General features: G+C 34.8%; 1 protein-coding gene across 8 annotated transcripts in view; it reads left to right on the top strand.

The window, feature by feature from the left end:
• The window catches only part of ADK (adenosine kinase), a 492673-nt gene that overhangs the window by 313448 nt on the left and 154493 nt on the right, over positions 1 to 24732 (top strand). For 7 of the 8 annotated variants that reach the window (XM_025850596.2, XM_025850593.2, XM_025850595.2 and 4 more), the window contains one exon: positions 18658 to 18828. The exons of the other annotated variant lie outside the window; for it this stretch is intronic. In XM_025850596.2, coding sequence (XP_025706381.1) covers positions 18658 to 18828 — 171 coding nt within the window. The remainder of the gene's footprint in view (positions 1 to 18657; positions 18829 to 24732) is intronic. 8 annotated transcript variants of the gene reach the window in all.

The raw sequence follows: 24732 nt of genomic DNA, 5'->3' as shown, positions 1-24732 counted from the left end.
TTCATCTCATTTCTTATACATTTATTAATCACCTACTATTTGCCAGAAACAGTAGTATTTGTTGCTCATTGAGCAAATACAGTCCTTCTTAAAGACAAGAGAAATGACTTTTTGAATGTTCTCAGTTCACTCATCAAGTTTGCCTATGAAAAATACGATTTTGTTTTTAAATTTTAGAAAAGTTGCCTGTGTTTATTAGGAAGAGGCTTATATTTATATTTTTGTTTTAGTGGTTACCTTTATACTTAAACATTTTTAAAAAACGATTTGCTTATTTGAGAAAGAAAGAGAGAGAACAAGTAGAGAGGAGGGGCAAAGGGAGAGGGAGAAGCAGACTCCCTGCTGAGCAGAGAGCCGGATGCAGGGCTCGATCCCAGGACCCTGGGATCACGACCTGAGCTGAAGGCAGACTCAGGCACCCCTACTTACACCTTTTTAAATGATCTTTTCGATCTTTTCTAAGTCCCCTGTTATTTTACTTAGCTTTTACTGTCTGGTTTGTCTGGGTGGTATGCTTTAACTCTCATCTATTGTGTATATAACAGCCCTTTATTTTATTCTGTTTCCTTCTGTATCATTTTTAGTTACATTTACTTACGTTATTATCTTTTCATCCTAACAAATAAAATTTGTACCGTATAATCTTCTTTTCCTAACATATAAAATTTGTACCTTACTCTTTTACCCTTACTTCTATTTTTATTGTAGTCATAGATGTACATGTATATATTTTTAAATGTTTACCATCATTTCAAAACTCCTTCTCTAACAGACCCCTCAAAACAACTCATGGGCACAGAATTACCTAAATTCTGTGTATTAAAATCTGTTTTTCTAAGTCTTTATATTTAATGGAAAGCTTGTCTGGATATAAAAATCTTTGGTTTACTCTTTCTTTGAATTTTTAAAAATTTGCTGCTCAATTGTTGCCTTGTTTCATATGTTGGTTTTGAAAAGTCTAAAACCAGTCAAATTATTTTGCCTTTATAAATTATTTGACTATTGTACCTGGAGGTCTGGTTTTTATTCTTGAAATATAATAGTTTCACTCTGATACATCTACAGGTTGCTCATTATGGGTTCATTTTCCCAGGTATCCAGTGGGCCCTTTCAGTGTCTAGATTCAAGTCTTTCTTATTCTTTAAAAGTTTTTTGGGATATTAGTTTTAAATATTAACTTTGTTCCCTTGTATTTTGGGGGAGGAGGGTATTCAAACAGTATGAATGTTATTCCTCTTTTCCCTGTCTTCTATTTCCATTATTCGTCTCTGACTCTTTTTACCTCCTTATTATCTCATTTTCATTCTCTTTTAGTTTCCTGCCTTTCTTCAGTGTCCCTTATTAAATTTTCATTTGAGTTTATTCTTCCTTGGGCACCCTGTAATTTATTCTTCATTTCTGAATTGATTGTATCTTTGTCTTCCTTTCTCTTTGCTGAGTTCAGTCAACTCTCTTTCTGTTGTTTTATTTATTTCTGTTCTTAATTTTGGAACTTCAGATTCATGATGGGTTTTCATATCTTCAAATGCTTGTTTGACTATATTTCATTCCATTTGTGGTATTGCCTTGTTATTTTCTCCTGCCTCAGATTGATTTTCCTTGATGGAGTTTTCCTCAGTTGATATGTATTGATTTTCATTTCTGAGGTTTCGTAGCTGTCTGTTACTCCTTCTCTTGGTCAGTGTGGCTATGTGTATGTGGTGGGGGCGGGGGGGAGACTGTATTATGGTCCTTTAAATGATTCCTAGTAAACACAGTACCCTCTTCCATCAGTCTATCAAAGTGCAGATTCTTTAGTAGATTTGTTTTGTGGAGTGGGGATAAGAGTTGTTTTCAGTGTATTTTTCTTCTGAGATAGGTTAGGGATTGTGAGTTCTCCAACTTTGTGCTCTCGTTCAAAACCCTAAAATTTCCCTTTCCTTCTTTTCATCTTCATTGCTTAGTTGCCAAAGGGGCTTCTTTTTTGCCTTTTTTCTCTTCCTCAGGAAATGTGCATTTTAAAGAACACCCCTTTAAAGTTAGTGTACTTTTAATTTCCTCCTCGGATCTACTTGGATACCTGTTTAATATTTTCATATTTAGGATGGATATCACCCTTCTGACAGTAGTTTTAATTTGACCTTTAGCCCAGTTACCAAATTCTCTTTACCCAACAGTTTTTGTCAAACTACCTTTGCTCTCCACAAGGCCTCATGATAGAGTGGGGATGGGGCATGAATGTAAGAGATCTTACAATGGAACTTGGTGGTTTCTCTCTTTTTAATTGTAGTTATTTTGATGTTTGGGCATTCTTTTTTGTCTTCAGGTTATGCTGAGGGCATGTTTTTTGTAGATTTATTTTTCCATCCTTGTTCTGTACTGTCTTGAAAAGAGATAAATATAGGTGGCAGCCCTTGCTTCAGCTACCTAGTTTTCTCAAATTAATATGTTTTAACTTTATACCATCTCTTTTTCCACCCCTCTCTCCAGTCTAAGTAAACTCATTCATTCAAAAAATATTTAAAATATTTTTCTAACTACATGCCCGGCATTGCTCTAGGGATGCAATAATGAATAAAACAGATGTTCTCGCCCTGCTAGATACTACATTCCAATAGTAGAGAGAACAAATAAAATAAATAAGTGAATGTATAACATAATGTTAGGTAGTGATGAATGTTATGTTTAAAAATAAATAAAGCCATATAAAAATGATAAGTTTGAGTACATTGTAGTACTACCTAGAATAGTTGGTGAAAATCTCTTTGAGCAAATTGTGTTATAGAACAGTAATGTATATCTTCTTATACTGACGTTTACCTTATATAAATCATAAAGGTTTTACCACTAAGCAGATTCCCATGACAAATAATTTGATTATTCCTTATATAATAGAGTGGGTGGCCTGGTATTATGAAACATGTAGCAAATGAGAAGACTCTTAGAAAAAATTACAACCTGAGAAACAAACAGGGTTTTAGAGGGGAAGGAGGTGGGGGGATAGGTTAGCCTGATGATGGGTATTAAGGAGGGCACGTATTGAATGGAGCACTCACTGGGTGTTATACGCAAACAAGAAATCATGGAACACTACATCAAAAACTAATGATGTAATGTATGGTGACTAACATAACACAATAAAATAAAATTTAAAAAAAAATTTTATAAAAAAAAAAGTACAACCTCAAATTGTCTACTCTTCAACTGTTTTCTCACCCTATGCTTTAGAGAATTGATATTGATAGAGGATTATTTAAGGAACATAGAGTTTATCCTTACTCCAAAAACTCCAGGTTTTATGCTCAGACATCAGAGAACTATTTACTTGGTCTTTACTCCCATCTGCTTTGCTTTCACTGAGTTGTTTCAATATCAAGGCCATAGTCTTTTACTGAAGAGTGTTACAATATATAGACTGAACTTCCTATTGAGAAGTTGTTGCAGACAGCATAGTCTTCTATATTAATCAGTGTACTATATGTTATGCACCATATGACAAGTATGTTTTAGAACCAAATGTTTCTTGGGGTGCCAGGCTCATTTGGTTAAGCATTTGCCTTTGGCTCAGGTCATAATCCCAAAACTGGGATCGAGCCGTACATTGAGCTCCCTGCTCAGTGGGGAGTCTGCTTCTCCCTCTCCCTCTGCCTTTTGCTCCTCCCTGCTTGTGCTCTCTCTCTCTCTGTGTCAAGTAAATAAATAAAATCTTAAAAAAAACCCAAATGTTTCTCATACAAAAATGTTATTTTTCATCTCTTCAAGAATGAAAGCCAGGTAACTGGATGTCTTAACATTTTGCTTTGGCTGTCAAGAAACTTAGAACTAGATTCAGAGTTAATTCAAGATGCCTGTGCTGTGTACTTCATTTTACCCCCAGACTTAACCCAATCTGAGTTATATTCTCCTTGACCTTTTTTTTTTTTGAAGTTGTTTCATTATTTATTTATAGAACATGGCATCATTGAATATAAGCAAGTAAGCAGATAAGAGACGGTAAACTGGAATTCTAGTGCCTCCTCAAATCATTAGTTGTATGACCTTGGACAAGTAAAGCAACCTCTCTGAGGTTTAATTTTAAATATTTTAGCTGCAGAACCCTCTTTCCATGGGAAATAATTTGGAAGCCCAATAAATGGACCAAATAATAGTAGAATGGCTGTGTTTGGGCCGATGTCATAGTTATAGGCAAACTAATTTTGGTAAAAATTATTTTATTTTAATTACACTATAGTTAACATAGAGTGTTATATTAGTTTCAGGTGTACAATATAGTGATTCAAGTGTACAATATAGTAATTCAGCAACTCTGTAAGTTACTCAGAGCTCGTCAAGATAAGCATACTCTTAATATCCTTCCCATCCTCCCGCCCAACTCCTCCCTGGTAACCATCTGATTGTTCTCTATAATTATGGGTCTGTTTTTTGGATTGTCTATTTTTTCCCCTTTGTTTTGTTTCTTAAATTCCACATATGAGTGAAATCATATAGTATTTGCTCAAATTGAATTTATTTTGCTTAACATTATACTCTCTAGATCCACCCATGTTATTGCAAATAGCAAGATTTCATTCTTTTTTATGGCTGAATAATATTCCATTGTATTTATATACCAAATCTTTATCCATTCATCTGTCAACGGAGACTTGGGCTGCTTCCGTGATTTGACTATTATAAATAATACTACTATAAACATAGGCATGCCTATATCATTTTTAATTAGGTTTTTCATATTCCTTGGGTAAGTACCCAGTAATGTGATTACTGGATCATACGGTTGTTCTTTTAATTTTTTGAGGAACCTCCATACTGTTTTCTACAGTGGCTTGCTCCAGTTTGCCTTCCCACCAACAGTGCACAAGGGTTCCTTTTTCTCTACATCCTCACCAACACTTGTTTCTTGTGTTTTTGATTTTAGGCATCCTGACAGGTGTGCAGTGATATTGTGGTTTTGATTTGCATTTCCCTAATGATGAGTAATGTTGAGCATCTTTTTATGTGTCTGTTGGCTGACCAACTCCATGTCTTCTTTGGAGAAATGTCTGTTCATGTCTTTTGCCAATTTTTTAATTGTATTACTTGGTTTTTGGTATTGAGTTGTATCAATTCTTTATATATTTTGGATACTGGGATGGGTTGGCCTGGTGATGGGTATTGAGGAGGGCACGTTCTGCGTGGAGCACAGGGTGTTATGCACAAACAATGAATCATGGAACACTACATCAAAAACTAATGATGTAATGTATGGTGATTAACATAACAATAAAAAATTAAAAAAATATATATATATATTTTGGATACTAACCCCTTATTAGATACATCATTTGCAAATATCTTCTCCCATTCAGAGGTTATCTTTTAGTTTTGTTGATTATTTCCTTTGCTATGCAGATTTTTATTTTGATGTAGTGCCCATTAGTTTATTTTTGCTTTTGTTTCCCTGGCCTCTGGAGATATATCTAGAATTAATCCTAATTTTTGATCTAGATAATGTTAGAACTACCTCTTGGAACAAAATGATACAACCTGTATTTCCTCCACTACAGATAGGTTTTATATTTTTAGTGGGTCCCCTCTTTGCCATCTTCATAAAGATTTTTAGTTTCTCTATGTTGGATAAGAGTCTTAAGGATGATGAATGGATCTTTTATTATTCCAAATCAGTGGTTTTCATACTTTAACATGGATGAAAACCACCTGGAGGGCTTGCGAAAACAGATTGCTATGCCCACCCACATTTTCTGATTGCATAGGTCTGGGGTGGGACCTAAGTTTTTCATTTTTACCAAGTTCCTAGTGATACTATAGCTGCTGATTCAGGAATTACACTTTGAAAACTACTGTCTTAGTGGCACCTGGGTGGCTCAGTTGGTTAAGTGGCTGCTGTCAGCTCACATCATGATCTCAGGGTCCTGGGATCAAGCCCTACATTGGGCTTCCTGCTCAGCGGGGAGTCTGCTTCTCCCTCTCCCTCTGCTGCTCTCTCTGTCAAATAAATAAAATCTTAAAAAAGAAAGAAAGAAAACTACTGCCCTATATCAGTATTAAAAATGCATTTTAGTCACTCTTCTTATCTTAAAAATTATATCAAGTCATATAACTTAACAGCCAGAAGGCAATGTCTAAGTAATATATGATCTGAAAAATAATATTTCATTAACATACAAACTTTCAATATCATAAAGTTTTCATAGCTAGTGTCATGAGTTATCTATACCTTTTTGACTTCTTGTGCTACTGTTGTGAGTGGCTGGATATTAATCAGGTAGCAATCAGGGTTGGCTTCAGCAGTAAAGAAATCATTCAAGTCTAAAAGCAATCCTTCCTTTCCTTTTGACATGCTGGCAGCACAAAGGAGAAAATGTCAGGGTCAATGTAAGTGTATTTATTGACAGTTTTGCTCTTTCCTATGTTCGAAGTGCACTTTTGATATGTACATGTATATTATTTATTGCTTCTAAAAATATTATGGAAAAAAATGAGTTATGGAAGCAAGCCAAATGCCTCTAACCAGATAGATGGATAAACACATTGTGAGATGTCTTTGCAATGGAATATTATTTGGCCATAAAAAGCAACAAATATACAACATACTACACCATGAATGAACTTCAGAAATGTTATGCTAAGTGAAAGAAGCCAGACAGAAAAGATCATATAATGTATGATTCCATTTATATGAAAACCCAGAATATATAAATCCATAGAAACAAAAAATAGATTAGCAGTTGCCAGTGGCTAGGAGTAACTTTTTAATGAGTTAGGGGGTTTCTTTTTTGGGGTGATGAAAACGTTTCGAAACTAAATGGAGGTGATGGTGTACAACATTGTTAATGTATTAAAGGACATTGAATTGTTCACTTTAAAGTGGTTAATTTTCGGGCACCTGGGTGGCTCAGTTGATTATGCGTCAACTCTTGATTTTGGCTCAGATCATGATCTCAGGGTCGTGGGATCGAGTTCTGAGTTGGGCTCTGCTCTCAGCAGGGAGTCTGCTTGAGATTCTCTCTTCATCTTCCTCTGCCCCTCCCCCTGCCCCGCACATGCACACTCACTCTCTAATCATAAATAAATCTTTTAAAAAGATAAATAAAAATGGTTAATTTTATGTTATATGAATTTCACCTCAGTTAACAGTTGTTAATTTTAAACCTGAGTTCTAGTTTTTTAATGCCCCTTTATTTATTTATTTTAAGTAAACTCTGTACCCAGTGTGTTCTTGAACTCACAACCCCAAGATCAAGAGTTGCATCTACTGACTGAGACAGCCAGGCGTCCCTGAATTCTATTTTTGAGATGGAAGGGTCTCTGAAGATCATCCACCCAACCTTTTATCTGTTTTTGTAATTGAAGAAACCAGAGCTCAAGATTAAGTATATTGCTCAAATGTTTCAAAGTAGCTTGTTTAAAACCTAGACTAGAATTTCTAGTCTCATTTCTTTTTTTTAACTATAACAAGCTACTATATTATCTGTTGCTATTTTTTGTATTTCAGGGGAATATACTACTCCAGTTTTTTCGTCTACATAAAAATAAAGACAAAGAAAGCTCATTTGTGCCAGTTACTTTTTTAAAAAGTGAGAATAGCAGTGTTTATTTTAGTAATTTGCCAAGAAGCAGGCCAAAGTTTGAAATTAAAAGAGCACTGCTCTCTGTAATACCTTGGCAATCAAAGAAGCCACCCTGTATTTTAACTATAGTCTACAGTTGTCTGGTTTGTGAACCCCAAGCTTCTACCACGATTATGATTTGTTTGTTTGTTTTTCTAAGTAATCTCTGTGCCCGACGTGGGACTTGAACTCACAACCCCAAGATCAAGAGTCACATGTTCACCCAGATGATCAAGCCAGGCACTCCAATTATGATTTGTTTTTAAAAATTCAAAAATTGTCTTCAGAAATATTGGTTAGCTTTATTAACACATTCTACCACTTCCTCTACTTCTAGGGAGAAGCATTGAGTGGGATGGAGGGGTGCAGATGGGGAGCAACAACACCTAAAACAAGATATCTGTATGCTATGGAAAATGGGTGTACTACTCAAATGTAGCAACTTGTGTTGTCTTAGTGCTAACCTCAGAAAATAGTCAGATGTTCTCAATTCAAGATAGGACATCTGGAAATATAATTCTAGTTTCATTCTCTCTCTAAACCCACTTTAACCTTCAATTTCTTCATGCTCTTTATTATTAAGAGGAAACTAACAGTCATTATGCCCTACATTGGATTTCCTGCTAATATTCTCTACCAACTTTCTTTGTATTTTAGTGATTGTTTTCATTTCCACTTAGTAGTGTGTGTTTCTTTCTTTCCCTTTAGTTCAAGAGTCAGCAAATATGACCCTTGGGCCAGATTTCACCCACTGCCTATTATTGTGAATAAAGTTTTATTCAAACACAGCCATGCCCAGTCTTCTTTGTATTGTCTATAACTGCTTTAGCGCTACAATAGCAAAGTTGAGTTTTCGCAGTAGAAATCATATGCCCCACAAACCTAAAATATTTTCTATTGGGCCTTTAACAGAAAACATTTGCCAACCCTTGCTTTTGTTGACTAAGTGGAAGGTAAAGAACAGATTCTAGAGAGTGAATAAATATCACCAGCAAATGAAAGTATATAGGAAAGTATAGGATTTCTACTTAGGCTAGCTAGAAGACCCATGTGGTCAGAATAAGAGTTTCATGAAGGTGAATCATCAGAGGTAATGTAGGAAAGATAGATTAGAGAATTTTTAATGCCATGTCAGGAACTTAAATGTATTATTAAGAAATGAGCCATTTAAGGTCTTTGAACCAAGGAATTTTGCCAAAACAGGAAGCTGTTGCAGTAGTGTTTAGAAAATAATGAGGGTATATTAATGGGAAGTTAATACTAATGTTGTATTAATGAGAAAGATGGCATAGTTGGAAGAGTTACTACAGAGTTAAAAATTGATTGATTGGATATGGGTGCCTGGGTGGCTCAGTCAGTTAAGCGTCTGCCTTTGGCTCTGGTCACTCTCACTCTGCTCTCTCTCTCAAATAAATAAATAAAATCTTTTTAAAAAATTGATTAGACATTAAACATTGGATTTGAGGACAAAGATAATAATTCTTTTTTTTTAAAGATTTTATTTATTTATTTGAGAGAGAGAGAATGAGAGACAGAGAGCATGAGAGGGAAGATGGCCAGAGGGAGAAGCAGACTCCCTGCCGAGCAGGGAGCCTGATGCGGGACTCGATCCCGGGACTCCAGGATCATGACCTGAGCCGAAGGCAGTCGCTGAACCAACTGAGCCACCCAGGCGCCCCAAAGATAATAATTCTTAAATCCAAACTTTATTGAGCATAAATGAAAAATTATTTACACATTTGGAAGGTGAAGAGCTAATTTTTATGGCAAGTTTAGGTTAGCAGAGAGGGATTTTAACACTACATAGGTTAGAAAACAAATGAAAATTGATTACTAGGTATCATCACTGCTAAAGTTGTTAGGGCATCCCAGCCACAGGCAAGTTTTCATTGGTTGTATTTTACTTTCAGGGTACCCCACTGCCATCATCCAGTCAGAGTGCATTTCTGTAAAATCCTCTTACTTCTGCTCCCCAGAATGCCACCCTTATACTCAGATTTACTTCTCTTGTGTAGGGTAAATTATTTCCATTTTCAGTACTTATTTCCATTATCAGTACTTATTAGGTCATTTGGACCTGACTGTTAAAAAACAAAACAAAACAAAACACCTAGAACTGTTAGGCCTGTCTTAGAGCACCATGAAAAAAATTACTTATACCCTAAGGGTGCTAGGAACTGAGAAAGTTTCAGATCCTCTGAACTAAAGAGTTGTCCCGCTCTGAAATGAATATACTCTTCTCTTTGTATGTGAAAATGCAGCAGTTCTTTTTTCTTTTCTTTTTTTCAAAATAGCATTCCAGTTACATGGGAATCTAGATGGACTCTCAATAAAAATTTAACCAGATATTTTTAAATTATCTGTATACTGTATACACTGTGCTTTGTACTGGAGCAAACATTTTAAAAAGTATACTGGCCCTTAAGGTTATTTACAGTCAGGTAAGGGAGATAAGGCAAATGCAAGTTGTTTAAAAATAAACAAAATAAAATTCATATTACATATTAAGGAGGTTCAATGAGGAATGAGTACATCTTGGTGGGAACGTAGTTAAGTCTTTTTGGGATGAAATTCAGATTTAAATATAGATTTAAATGGGCCTTGATGGAGTGGTAAAATTCCACAGGTAGAGGTAGTGGATATTTCGGATAGAAAGAACAATATAAAGAGTCAGAAGACTTCTTTTGGGAGAAACAAATCATTATGATTGAAGCAAGGACATATGTTGTGGAGTAATAGAGGTTACAGCTGGCTTACTGTGGAAGTTGGAGTATTTTGTGGAGGGTTTTGAATGCTGGGGTGTGAGGCATTTGGATTTAATTTGCTAGGAAAAGAAGAGTGATTAGGGTGATTAATCTGTCAGCAGGATATAGGATGATTAAATCAAGGAAAGAGAGGAGGCAGAGCTTTTGGAAAGGGAATGATGGATTTTGTTTTATGTTTTTATATTTCAAAGGAAATATTAAACTGTATATTGACGTTAAAGAGCATACTTTTGTTCAGTATTGTAAGTACGACTTATAACTGTAGAACTCACCATTCATGCAAAAACAAAACAACTTTCTAATGTTCTTCATATTACTACAGAAATAGTAATAATAAAATGGAAACGTGTGAAGCACATATAACACGACAAGCATTGTATTAAGCACTCATTTAGGTCTTACAATGACATTGATAGGTATTACCATTCCCATTTTTCAGATGAAAGCAATGAGGTGAGGCCTAGGGAAGTTACATCACCCCAAATCACAGTTAAATAGTAGTCAGATTGGCGAAAGTGTTAAAAATAAGTATGCTGTTGGGGTATCTGGCTGGCTCGGTGGGTAGAACATGCTACTCTTGGTCTCAGGGTTGTTGAGTTCAAGCCCCACGCTGGGTGTAGAGTTTGCTTATAAATAAATAAGTAAGTAAGTAAGTATGCTGGTTTGTTTAAACTCTCTGATGCTAAGAATTGAGTGAATCCTGTCAAATTATTTTCATCTGGCTTAGACATGGCTCCTCTCTAATTATTTTATTTTTCTTATCATTCCTGATCCCTAATCCTTTTCCTCTTCTCACCATGGGAACTCTAATGTGTTTGATATGAGTTTTATATCCTTGAAAAATGTATCATTTTTTAGATATGTGTTTACATTATGCACAATATATAAAAGTATGAACTATATAGCTTGTCCAATCCAATGTATATATTTCTGGTTTATTGCTTTTAATCTCTATATAATAGTGTGCATTTACCACGTTTTCCTTATCTTTTCCCCTAGAAATGGACTTGCAGGATGTCTAACACTGCCTTTCACTTCCAGCAAAGCTGTGATTAATATCTTATGTATGTCCCTCTAAAACCTATCTTCTTTCCACTATGTCTTGCTGCCTCCTGTTACATGCTTTTTCAGGGGATTATTTCAGATGGAAGAAAAGCTAACTTATACGTTCATAGAATAGTTAAGATTGAAGGTATTTTAATTCCTAAAGATTAAAATGTATGTGGAATGAGTGATTTCACTGATGCTTCCAAAAGGAGCCACATAGGCAGGAAGACCTAGGCAAATTATTTTGTTCCGTTGATGCATTACATTCAGTCAGTGGTAACAAGCATTTGCTAATGCATTTGTTCTGGCTTTTTTCTTTTAGTGATTCTATTGCTGTCATTGGTATGAAGTGTAGTGCATATCATAACATTGTATTGTAAACAATTTATACATTACCTTAATGGTTGTCAAAGTCAGTATTTTCCTTACAAGCACATAGGAACTATGCTTTGTCATAATTCATATTTGGTCCTCTCTCTCCTATAAGGAAATACATTTCACACTCTCTGGGAGATGTACAAAACATGTAGATCCTATTAAGAAGAAGAAAACATACTATTTGGTGGTTGTATTTGTTCTTTGGCTTCTCATTTATTCATTTTTTTTTTTTAAGATTTATTTATTTGACAGAGAGAGACACAGCGAGAGAGGGAACACAAGCAGGGGGAGTGGGAGAGGGAGAAGCAGGCTTCCCGCTGAGCAAGGAACCTGATGTGGGGCTCGATCCCAGGACCCTGGGATCATGACCTGAGCCGAAGGCAGACTGAGCCACCCAGGCGCCCCTTATTCGTTCTTTCAGCCTCATTCTCTGACAAGTGTTACTATGGCACCTTCATCAGGCTATGGAAAACAGACTAAATATGTTCTTTAGAACAGACAACAGTGGTATGTCTTCAGACACAGCATCTGAAACTCTCAGCCCTCTCATCATTGGTAGTCCAGGTTTGGGAGCACTCTTTGGTTGGCCAAATATTTTTCTGTTACCACACTTCCTTCTTAATTTTCTCTTTTGCTGTTGTAAATAGTGATTTTGGTTTACCAAAGTCACCAGTCTCATATTTAGTTTTTTCCTTTTTTCTGCCATCTTCTTGAAGAAGCAAGATAGACTTACTCCCAGCTGTTTATGTGCTGACTCTTGTTTATTGAATTAAGCTTCTCACCATTTATAAACATCTCTTGTTTGTGAGAGATTTACTTCAAATAACAAAATATTTTGTCTTTTAAATAATTTTTATCAGAAGAGAATTGAATGGCATCACCAAAATTTGAAAAATTAAAAAAAATTAAAGTTATTCGTAATTTTTCTACTCACATTTAACCATTTTAATCTGGGTGTATTCTCTTCCATTTTTTTCCTTTTGATTTAGTGTACTTTATAACCGTATTTTGTGCACACTATTTGTATGCTTTATGTTTCATTTAACATTTATGTGGTGTAAACATTTTCCACTTTTCCACTTAGTTTTCATAATCATAATTTTTCCATAATCATAATTTTAAAAATTTTCAAAGTTATTCTCTAGAGCAGCAGTTTCCAACGGAAATATGTCACATATAGTTGAAAATTTTCTAGTAGCCACATTGAAAAAGTAAAAGGAAACAGGTAAAATTAATGTTAATAATGTATTTTATTTATCTTAATATAACTAAAATATTTTTCATTTCAACATGTAATTATATAAAATTATTATATTCTTGACATTCTTTTGTTCATACTAAGCCTTTAAAATTGGTGTCTATCTTAAATTTACAGCAATCAGTTCGGTCATTAGATTGTCAATGATCAAAATGAAATGTAGACCTACCAAAACAATAAAATTATGTTTAGCAGCTTCTATTTCTAAATTTAAATAAATTAAATTAAAATCAAGTTCCACAGTCACACTAGCCACATTGCACGTGCTCATTAGCTACATGTCTTCTTACATTTAAATTAAAATTAAATAAAATTTGACATTCAGATCTTCAGTTGAATTAGTAACATTTTTTTTTAACTAGCCACATTATTAATGATCAACAGCCAGGGTTAGAGTGATAAAATAGAATATGCTAATTCTTTCTTGACTATTTCCTTCTCAATCATTAAGTATTTACACTGTTTCCAGATTTTCAGTAAAATAGTGTACTGATATGTTCATGAATTAATATTTTCCCATATTTTAGATTATTTCCTTAAAGTAGACTCTCAAAAATAGAATTATTGGGTCAAAGAGTATGAATTTGTTTGTGGTTCCTCATGTGTATTTTCAAATTATTTTCTGAGAAAGTGTCAGTTGCACTCCCACCGGCAGTATTAATATATTAATTTCACCAACCTTTCTTCATCACTGAAGAACCTTTCTTCACCATGTTGTTTCTTTAATTGCTAGAAAGGAATACTTGTCTATATATTTATTTATCAGTGTATTTCTTTTTTGCTTTTAATGGAATGCATTTTCATGTTCTTGGCACATTTATCTATTGGTGTCCTCAGGTTTGTTTAATTCTTAATCTATTTTTAAAACTTTGTAGACTAAAGATATTAACACTGTGTCATACTTACTGTAGACGTTTTTCCTGGTCTTTTGTTTGCTTTTATTTTTATACTTCCAAAAATCCCTAAAATTTACAATGTATATGAGCACATGTGCACACACACATACCTCTATTCTTTAGATAATTGTTAATGGAAATAATAAAAAGAATTTGTGCTCTTAGGTAAGGACAATTAAAAAGAACATCAAATGATTTTCCTGAATTAAAGTATATACTGGTAAAGAGCAAGAAGAGCAATTTAAACAGTTTAATTTCTTACATCCTCCTTGTAAGGGATGTAGCAATTAAACTGCACCAAGAGGGGCACCTGGGTGGCTCAGTTGGTTAAGCGGCTGCATTGGCTCAGCTCATGATCCCCCATGGTCTGGGATCGAGCCCTCATGGGGCTTCCTGCCTCTCCCCCTGCTTGTGCTCACTCTCTCTCTCTTTCTGTCAAATAAATAAATAAATCTTTTTTAAAAATTAAACTACACCAAGAAATACTTAGAGTAGTTGGATGACAAATTTATGTACAGTTGATTTTTTTTTTTAAGATTTTATTTATTTATTTGACAGAGAGAGACACAGTGAGAGAGGAAACACAAGCCGGGGGAGTGGGAGAGGGAGAAGCAGGCTTCCCGCGGAGCGGGGAGCCCGACTCGGGACTTGATCCCAGGCCCCGAGATCACGACCTGAGCCAAAGACAGACACTTAACGGCTGAGCCACCCAGGAGCCCCATATGTACAGTTAATTCTTGAGGAACACAGGGGTTAGGGGTGCCAGCACCCTGCACAGTCAAAAAATGTACGTATAACTTTTGACTCACCCAAAACTTAACTACTGATAATAGTTAACTACTGTTGACCAGAAGCCTTACCGATAACATCAACAGTCTATTAAATACATATTATAATAAAGTAAGCTAGAGAAACGAAAATGTTATTAAGAAAATTATAAGGAAGAGAAAATACATTTGTAGGACTGTACTATATTTATCCAAAAAAATCCGTGCGTAAGTGGACCTGTGCAGTTCAAACACATGTATTTGAGATTTCTAAGTATTAAGTCTGGTGATGCAAAAATGGTTCTTTGGCTCTGCCTTAGTCTTTCCCCATTCCTCCTATTCCTTTTTATTCTGTTTTGTTTACCATTTTAATGGATAAAATCGTCTTGCCTCACTCTCAATACTGATTAATATTATCAGATCTCTTAAGTGTTAGAATCTGCTTTGCTTTCTGGTACTCATAGGGACAAAGAGTAATAGGATTAACTGTTGTATAGACTGAAACCCCTAATTAGAAAAATCACAAGAGTTTGTTGATTATATAGAGTATTTTTCTAAACTATAGCCATATAAACATTGGCCTGTTTTTATTGCAAACCTGACACTTCAAAAAAATTTTTTTATAATGGCACTGTTTTTATTTTTGATGATAATACAGTCTAGAACGTGTCGCCTAGCAAAGGATATAAATCTAGGAAGAAAAGTTATGGTTGGCATCAATTTTAAGTCTTTGCACTATAATGGAACACAAATCCATTTTGTCAATTTTATAAAGAATATATAAAAAACTATCAGCTTTTAAATGAGGGAAATTCACAATTTAAATTAATTCAATTTTTAAATAGTCTCTTGTTTTACTTTAAGTAAATATTTAGTATTTAAACAATTTAGGAAGTTATATTGTCCACATCACAATACTCTTGTGTTGCATTTTAAAGTAAAACACACATACACACATTTGGAATGAGGCCAAATTTGGACTCCAGGGGCATACTGTTCAGTACCTTAAATTACAATCAGATGTATTTTAGCACAGATCAAATTTTCAGTCCAAAGTTGGTGAGAAGCCTAATTATTTGACCAGGTTACTATTTGTGTAGACCATTCTGTGGTTGTCTGTGGTTAATCCACAGCTGGCAGAATGCTAGCTCTGGGAGGTTTTTATTTCATGCTGGAACAGTTTGGGGAGAGATGGGAGGGGGGTTAGCTTTAAACGCTCCTCATTAAATGAAAGACTAAAAAGCAAGTACATACATATTACTATGGAGACAAGATGCTATATAAACTGTTCATTTTAATTCTCCAAGTGACAAAAATAGCAAAGGAAACAGCTTGGATGTTCATAGTTTGCAAGTGACATGGTAGTTGGTTAAAAAAGTAAGGTGAAAACATTTAAAAAATAACGTCACCTAAGACTAAGACTTGTTACCTTTTAGAACAGTTGAATATTGGTAAATAATAAATGGATTTTAAAATAATGAGAAGATATTATCTTATTATAATAAGGAAACATTTTTATTAGAATTTCATTAGCAATACTTTAATAAGAAACAATTATACTGGAAAATTCTCTCTTAATATCTCAGAGTTTATAAGGGCAATGAACCCTTCAAATCCAAGTATACATGACTCCTGCCTCAAAGTTAATTTTTTAATATTCTTTTAATATTCAATTTGAAAGTAATAGAAAAAAATTTTTTTCTGAAGTTTACATAATGAAAGTGGTTAGTCCCTCAGTTGTAGTTGAATATTTCAGTACCCCTTTTGTAATTTTAAAAGAAGTTTCCTTTACATTTGCATGATTATTTCTTCCGTTTATAAGCTTAACTCTTCTTTCCTTCTGGTTCCCACTGCCCTAACTCCTCTGGTTCCTTGTTCTTTCTAATCATCCTCCTTATCTTGCTTCTTCATTCTTCTCTTTCTCCAGTAGATTCTTCTTGTTAAAGATCAAAAATGCTCCAACTTAATGCTGTTCTTAAAAACAACTCTCCCACTCCTCTCCCCCCAGTAAAATATCTTTCTTCTCTTTTCTTTTCAATTACCTATTCAAACCAGGGGCATTATCTCTAGTCATTTGAATCTAAGCTCCATCACATATAAACTGTATGACCTGGGGGGACATTTCTTCACATGCCTATTTTGCCCTTTTTATTCATAAAAATGAGAATAACAGTCTCCATCTCATACATTTGATACAAGGAAAAAATGATAATAATTGGGTTAATATACATAAAACTTTTAGTGTAGTGCCTGGAACACAATAATTCCTCAGTAAATCAGTAAATTTCAGATGAGTCTATTAATTTTCATTCATAAATCTTCCAAAATAATTTTTAATTTTTACCCCTACTTTCTCACCATTCTTTAACAGCTGACTTTATTTTATTTTATTTTATTTTATTTTTTAAGATTTTATTTATTTGACAGAGAGAGAGAGACACAGCGAGAGAGGGAACACAAGCAGGGGGAGTGGGAGAGGGAGAAGCAGGCTTCCCGCGGAGCAGGGAGCCCGATGCGGGGCTTGATCCCAGGACCCTGGGATCATGACCTGAGCTGAAGGCAGATGCTTAACCGACTAAGCCACCCAGGCGCCCCTGACTTTTTTTTTTTTTTTACCTTTATCCCATAAGTACTTTCTCTTAATCATCAAATCCAGTGGCATTTGCTCATCCTTTCTTTCTCTGTCCATTGATAGCATTCAGTACCTTTAAGTATCTTAAAAATTTTCCTTGTTGGATTTCTCTGTCATCATTTACTGTCCTTGTTTGCCTTCTTCTTGTACTCTCCTTTACGTTTTTCTTTTCTGCTTTTGACTGTCGTTGAATTGTTGCTATCCAGATCAACTTTCCTTTAAATTTTCACACAAGCTTGTTATTCCTTTCTTTCAAGGAAATCTTCATTACCCATCATCGTTCCCCACCCTACCCTGACTCCTCACCTGCCATTCAAGGCCTTTTGCATTCTTGACTCACCTGGCCTTTCTGACTTTATCTTCTGTTGCTCTTTGTGTATTCCTTTACTCTCTTGTGCACCATTCAAACCAATTTCCTTTGTAAGCATCCATGTCTTTGCTTACACTTTTATCTAGAAGGTATAAATCTATTTTTAAAATGCTTTTATTAATGTTTAAAATGTAGATAAATAGGATTTTAAAGTACAGCTTTCCTGACAAAATTTTAACTAAAATATTTTTCTATTATTACTGTATTATTTTCTCATTATGTGAAATTTTCAACTCAGGATCTTCCTAAAAAATTCATTTTAGGCATAAGTTAACAAGCTATGATTTTAGGAAACTAATTTCATTTCTAAACTAATTTCATTTTTTAATAAATAGTATTTCACTTATAAGAATCCAAACTGTTTATAAGAAGCTAAAAGAATCCAATCTGCCTTCATTACTATTTCTGTAATTTAAATGTAATTATTGTCTCAAATGAGACCTTTGAAATATTTTTTCTTATGTGGATTCCCAGAATTCTTTCAGTATTGAGTATACAGATCTAATATGAAGTAAGTAATGTGTTATACTCTGACATAATGGCACACACTAAGCATATTGTACTCAATGATAGATTTTTCTTCTAATCAAATGCTGCTGCTTTCTGCCTTGCATTTTATTTTATTTTTTTTAAGATTTTATTTATTTATTTGACAGAGAGAGACACAGCGAGAGAGGGAACACAAGCAGGGGGAGTAGGGGAGGGGGAAGCAGGCTTCCCACGGAGCAGGGAGCCCGATGTGGGGCTCGATCCCAGGACCCTGGGATCATGACCTGAGCCGAAGGCAGACGCTTAACTGACTAAGCCACCCAGGCGCCCTGCCTTGAATTTTATAATTGTATTTTAAAGTTTATGTTATATAGACGTTTGTAGTTTTTATAGGTGTCTTTTATTCTGACCAAGAATGACTCTGTGGAGATGGCATTTTTAATTTCCCCTCCTTTTTTTCTTTATCCAGGGCTTTTTCCTTACAGTTTCCCCAGAGTCGGTATTAAAAGTGGCTAAACATGCTTCTGAAAACAACAGAGTTTTCACTTTGAATTTGTCTGCACCATTTATTAGTCAGTTCTACAAGGAATCATTGATGAAAGTTATGCCTTATATTGACATACTTTTTGGAAATGAGACGGTGAGTTACTTTTTAAAAAAATAAGTGGTCTTTTTCTGTTTTTTTTGGTTTGTGTATAAGTTTAGAGATTAAAAACTGAAATATTTGCATAAATATAATTGAAAATTACACAACAAAACTGCCTCAGTTTGGACCCCTCTAATTCAGTATTTTTAGTATTCAGTATATACTAGTTTTCTTTCAGAGTAAAAAATTGGTCTTTTAAAGGGTTAGATTATTGAGGTTTTTATAATTTACATATAATAAAATTAACTCTTTTTAATGTACATTTCTGTGAACTTTTGCAAATGCATACCTGATATGTAGTCATGACCACGATCAAGATAAAAATCATTTCTGTCACCCCTTTCAGTCAACCCTTCCCCTTATCCTGATCCCTTCACATCAACTGATTTTTCTTCTGACCAGTTAAATAGTGTTTCCCCTGAAATTTTCATGGACTAAGGTAAGGGGCATTTGGTATAAAATTAATGTTTTATGAATTTAACTATTTATTCAAAGTATGAGTCTAAATTATGAGTAAATGTTGGTATATTATAATTTGTATTAATTTTTTATTAATATCATTTTTGCTAATATTTGTATGTTGTATTTGAAGGTGATAAAATAGGGTTTTTTTAAAAACTTTCACAGCTTTTCCTTTTTACCAAGATTATACTTTCTTTTATTCTAAATTAGTGGAAAATAATTTTTTTGCTCACATAGTATTTATAGCTTCTGTTTAACCTATAAACTTTAAACATCCATGAACCAGAAAAAAAGAGAGACCTTCAGTGTATCTTCTTGTGACCTGGGCAGTATCACTTAACTTTCATGAATCTCAGGGTCTTTATGTGTAAAGTGAACATGTTGTACTAACTATCCCAGAAATCCATTTTGATTTGAATTACACCATTGTAACACAGTTTGATTATATTCACTGATTTTGTATCCAAATAAGATAACTGTGTTGTCTGTATAGAATAACATAAATTTGACCTCAACATAATTTATGAGATCACCTTGGTGATTTGTAGAAATAATATGGTATGAATATCTTCAAAGACACTTTGAAGGAAATGCTACATTCTTGGTGATTTATAAACTGACAATGGCAAGAAATAGTGGTAATGGCCTTGAACTACTGGTATCTGCTGGAAGTCTCATTTGATTAAAATCTACATTTCATATTTCCTTTATTGCTAGTTTTATTTTCTGAAGGAAAAAGGAAGTAACTAGGAAAAGTGCTAATCTGCCCTTTAAAAAAAAATAAATAAAACAACATGAAAGAATTGGTCATCAGTATGGTGGCCTGAGAATCCTTGGGAGAAATTGATATTTGAACTCAGAGTTCTCTGTAGTTAGGAAAGATCAGACTGGCAGTACTTAAATATATGCTCTGTACTTTAAAAAGACAAATTTTTAAAACTTTTAAAAAAATAAATATAATTCCAAAGAAAGACTTTATAATTAAAGGTAACTTGAGAGGATTGAATACCATCAAAAATTCAGTTCTGACTTTATAATATCAAATGACCATAATTAGGAAGAAAACAGGGAGGAGCCTTAGAAATACAACATTGTAGAGGACACAGAAAATTCTTTAATTAGAGTTCCCATTTGGGTGTGTGCATGGCTCAGTCGGTTAAGCATCCGACTCTTCGATTTGGCTCAGGTCATGATCTCAGAGTCGTGAAATCGAGCCCCACATGGGGCTCCACGCTCAGTACAGTCTGCTGGAGATTCTTTCTCTCCCTCCGCCCCTCTTCCCACTTGTGTGTACACACGCACTCTCTCTCAAATTTTAAAAATCTAAAAAAAAAAACCCCAAAAGCTCACATCTGTTAAACACATGTAAAAAAAAAAGATGGAAAGCATTTATAGAACCAGAGAATAAAGCTAAAAGTTTGGCATAGATTTAGAAGAATAGAAGAAAATAGAGGCACAGATTATTAGGTCTGCAGAAAATGCTGATGATACGAAAATGGTCTTCACTTAAAAAAAAAAACAAAACTCCAAATGCACAGCAAGGACAAGAAAAAATAATTGGACTTCATCAAAATTAAAAACTTTTGTGCATCAAAGGACACTATCAAAAAAGTAAAGCCTAGGGGTGCCTGGGTGGCTCAGGCAGTTAAGCATCTGCCTTGGGCTGGGGTCATGATCCCAGGGTCCTGGGATTGAGCCCCACATTCAGCTCCCTGCTCAGCAGGGAAGCCTGCTTCTCCCTCTCCCTCTGCCTGCCGCTCCCCCTGCTTGCACTCTCTCCCTCTTAAATAAATAAATAAATAAATCTTAAAAAAAAAAAAAGTAAAGCCTAAAGCCAGCAGAAGGAAGGAAATAATAAAGGTTAGAACAGAAGTAAATAGGGCGCCTGGGTGGCTCAGATGGTTAAGCGTCTGCCTTCGGCTCAAGTCATGATCCCAGGGTCCCGGGATCGAGTCCCGCATCGGGCTCCCTGCTCCATGGGAGTCTGCTTCTCCCTCTGCTTCTCTCTCTCTCTCTCTGTCTGTCATGAATAAATAAAAAATCTTTAAAAAAAAAAAAAAGAACAGAAGTAAATAATATAGAAGCTAAAAAAAAAATAGAACAGATCAGGAGCTGGTTCTTTGAAAAAATTAATAAAATTGATAAACCTCAACCCAGTCTTATCAAAAGAAAAGAGAAAGGACCCAAATAAATAAAATCACAAATGAGAAAGGAAAAATGACAGCCAACACCACAGAAATAACAAACAATTAGAATATGATGAAAAACTATATGCCAACAAATTGAACAACCTGGAAGAAATGGATAAATTCCTAGAAACATATAAATTACCAAAACTGAAACAGGAAGAAATAGAAAACTTAGACCCATAACAAGCAAGGAAACTGAATCAGTAACCAAAAATTCCCTGGGGGGGAAATTGGAGGGGGAGAAGAACCATGAAAGACTATGGACTCTGAGAAACAAACTGAGGGTTCTAGAGGGGAGGGGGGAGGGGGATGGGTTAGCCTGGTGATGGGTATTAAAGAGGGCACGTACTGAATGGAGCACTGGTTGTTATATACAAACAATGAATCATGGAACACTGCATCAAAAACTAATGATGTAATGTGTGGTGATTAACATAATAAAATTTAAAAAAAACCTCCTAACAAACAAAAGTCCAGGACCAGATGGCTTCAAAGGCAAATTTTACTAAACATTTAAAGAAAAGTTAAGGGGTGCCTGAGTGGCTTGTGGGTTAAGTGTCTGCATTCAGCTCAAGTCATGATCCCTGGGTCCTGGGATCAAGCCCCACTTTAGACTCCCTGCTCTGTGGAGAGTCTGCTTCTCCCTCTCCCTCTGCATCTCTGCTCACTCTTTCTCTCTCTCTCTCAAATAAATAAAATCTTAAAAAAATAATAAAGTTAATAAAAAGTTAATACCTATTCTTCTCAAAATATTCCAAAAAATAGAAAAGGAAGAAAAACTTCCAAATTCATTCTGTGAGGCCACTATGAAGTGTTGAATCACTGTAAGGCACATCTGAAATTAATATTACACTGTATGTTAACTAACTGGAATTTAAATAAAACTTTAAAAAAACAAAGTGAAAGCCCATGGAGTGAGAGGAAATATTTGCAAATGATATATCTTGTAAGGGATTAACATCTAGAATATATATCTCAGCAAGGAAACAACCCAATTCATAAATTATCAAAGGACTTAAATAAACATTTCTCCAAAGAAGATATATAAATGGCTAATAAGCACATGAAAACATGCTTACCATCACTAATTATTACTGAAATGCATTAAAAAACCAAAATGAGATACCACTTGATACACATTATTTTCAAAAATATGGAAGGGGAAAAAATTGCCAAGGAGGTGGAGAAATTGAAACCCTTTTGCATTGGTGATTGGAATGTGAAATGGTGCTCCTGCTATGGAAAACAATTTGGTGGTTCCTCAAAATGTCAAACATAGAATTATTACCATATGATCCAGCAGTTCTCCTAATTGGTATATATCCAAAAGTCCTGAAAGCAGGGACTCAAATACTTGCACACCAATATTTATGGCAGCAGTATTTCCAATAGCTAAATGAATGGATAAAATTTGGTATATACATAAAATGGACTGTTATTCAGCCTTAAAAAGAAATGAAACCCTGATACATAATGCAACATGAATGAATTTTGCAAACATTATGTTAACTGAAATAAGCCATACACGACTGGATTTTCCTATAAGGACTCCACTTTTTTTTTTTTATGTTATGTTAGTCATCATTAGTCTTTAATGTAGTGACCCACGATTCATTGTTGTCCTATAACACCCAGAGCTCCATGCAGTACATGCCCTCCTTAATACCCATCACCGGGCTAACGCATCCCCCTACCCCCCTCCCCTCTAAAACCCTCGGTTTGTTTCTCAGAGTCCATTGTCTCTCATGGTTCGTCTCTCCCTCCAATTCCCCCCCCCCATTTTTCCCTTCCTTCTCCTAAAGTCCTCCATGCTATTCCATAGGTTCCACAAATAAGTGAAACCATATGATAATTGACTTTCTCTGCTTGACTTATTTCACTTAGCATAATCCCCTCCAGTCCCATCCATGTTGATGCAAAAGTTGGGTATTCATCCTTTCTGATGGCTGAGTAATATTCCGTTGTATATATGGACCACATCTTCTTTATCCATTCATCTTTTGAAGGGCATCTCGGCTCTTTCCACAGTTTGGCTTTCAGGACTCCACTTATATGAGGTGCCTAGAATAATCAAATTCATAGAGACAGACAGTAGAATAGTGGTTACCAGGAACTGCAGGAAAGGGGGAATTGGGAGTTATGCTTAATGGGTACAGAGCTTCTTTGGATAACAAAAAAGGTCTGGAAATGGATAATGGTGATGGTTGCACAACATTATGAATGTACAATGTCACTGAATTGAACATTTAAAATGGTAAAATTTTGTCTTATATATATTTTGCCACATTGTTGAAATGATTTATTCTACAAACCAGTAAAGTTAGACTAGGACTTACAGAATAGTAGAGATATTATGCTATTATAATCTATATATAGTATAGAAAATTAAAGGAATCGTTTTTCCCTACCTAGAAGAGGAAGTTGTAAAATTACAAGCTACAAGTCATGTCAGGATAGCTTTTTACTTTGTTGGTGTAATTACTATTCATTTAAATTCATTTCAGTAGATATGTAGTGCCTATTATGGCAGACCAATAAACAATGGATGTATAGTATATTTGAGACCATCTGTCATAATATGGATTATAGATAATAAATATTGGATACAGGGCAATTATTTGGTATTTTGTTGAACCAGTCTCAAAATTTCTGCTGATAAATAAATAGTTTTCTAGTGATATGTCTCAGTGTTTATTCTGAGCTTTGCTCAGCTATCAGTGATTCAGATAAAGCTGTATTTGCAGATAATGCAAATGCAGAGAATGCAAACAATGCAATACCTTAACAAATATCAAGTAAGTTGAATGTCAAAATGAGACTTTTGAAAACTTTAATAGACTGGAAATATCAGTTGAGTGATGAAATTTAATAAGGATAAATGTAAATGAGTCCATATTGATTATAAAAAGCAAGTGTGGCTTTGTTTTATTTCTTTAATCTCATCTCTCATTGTTCTCCTTGAATACTTTAGTAATCATAAACTATCTTTAAGTCTCCAGGAGAAAAAGGGACATTTTATTTCTAAAATGCAATGAAGTATAAAATATATTCCTCAGAGAATACATATAGGATTGTTTTATGTTTCTTTCTCCCCCTCACCCCCAAAACAACACTCAAATCTGTGCTTATTGGGGCGCCTGGTGGCTCAATCGGTTAAGCATCTGCCTTTGGCTCAGGTCATGATCCCAGGTCCTGGGATCCCAGGCCCTATGTTGGGCTGCCTGCTCAGTGGGGTGTCTGCATTTCC

The sequence above is a fragment of the Callorhinus ursinus genome, unplaced genomic scaffold (genome assembly GCF_003265705.2).
Source record: "Callorhinus ursinus isolate GAN/ISIS: 27379988/994484 unplaced genomic scaffold, GSC_fseal_2.0 scaffold31, whole genome shotgun sequence".
Taxonomy (NCBI): domain Eukaryota; kingdom Metazoa; phylum Chordata; class Mammalia; order Carnivora; family Otariidae; genus Callorhinus; species Callorhinus ursinus.
This window is presented reverse-complemented; position numbering and strand designations above follow the sequence as displayed.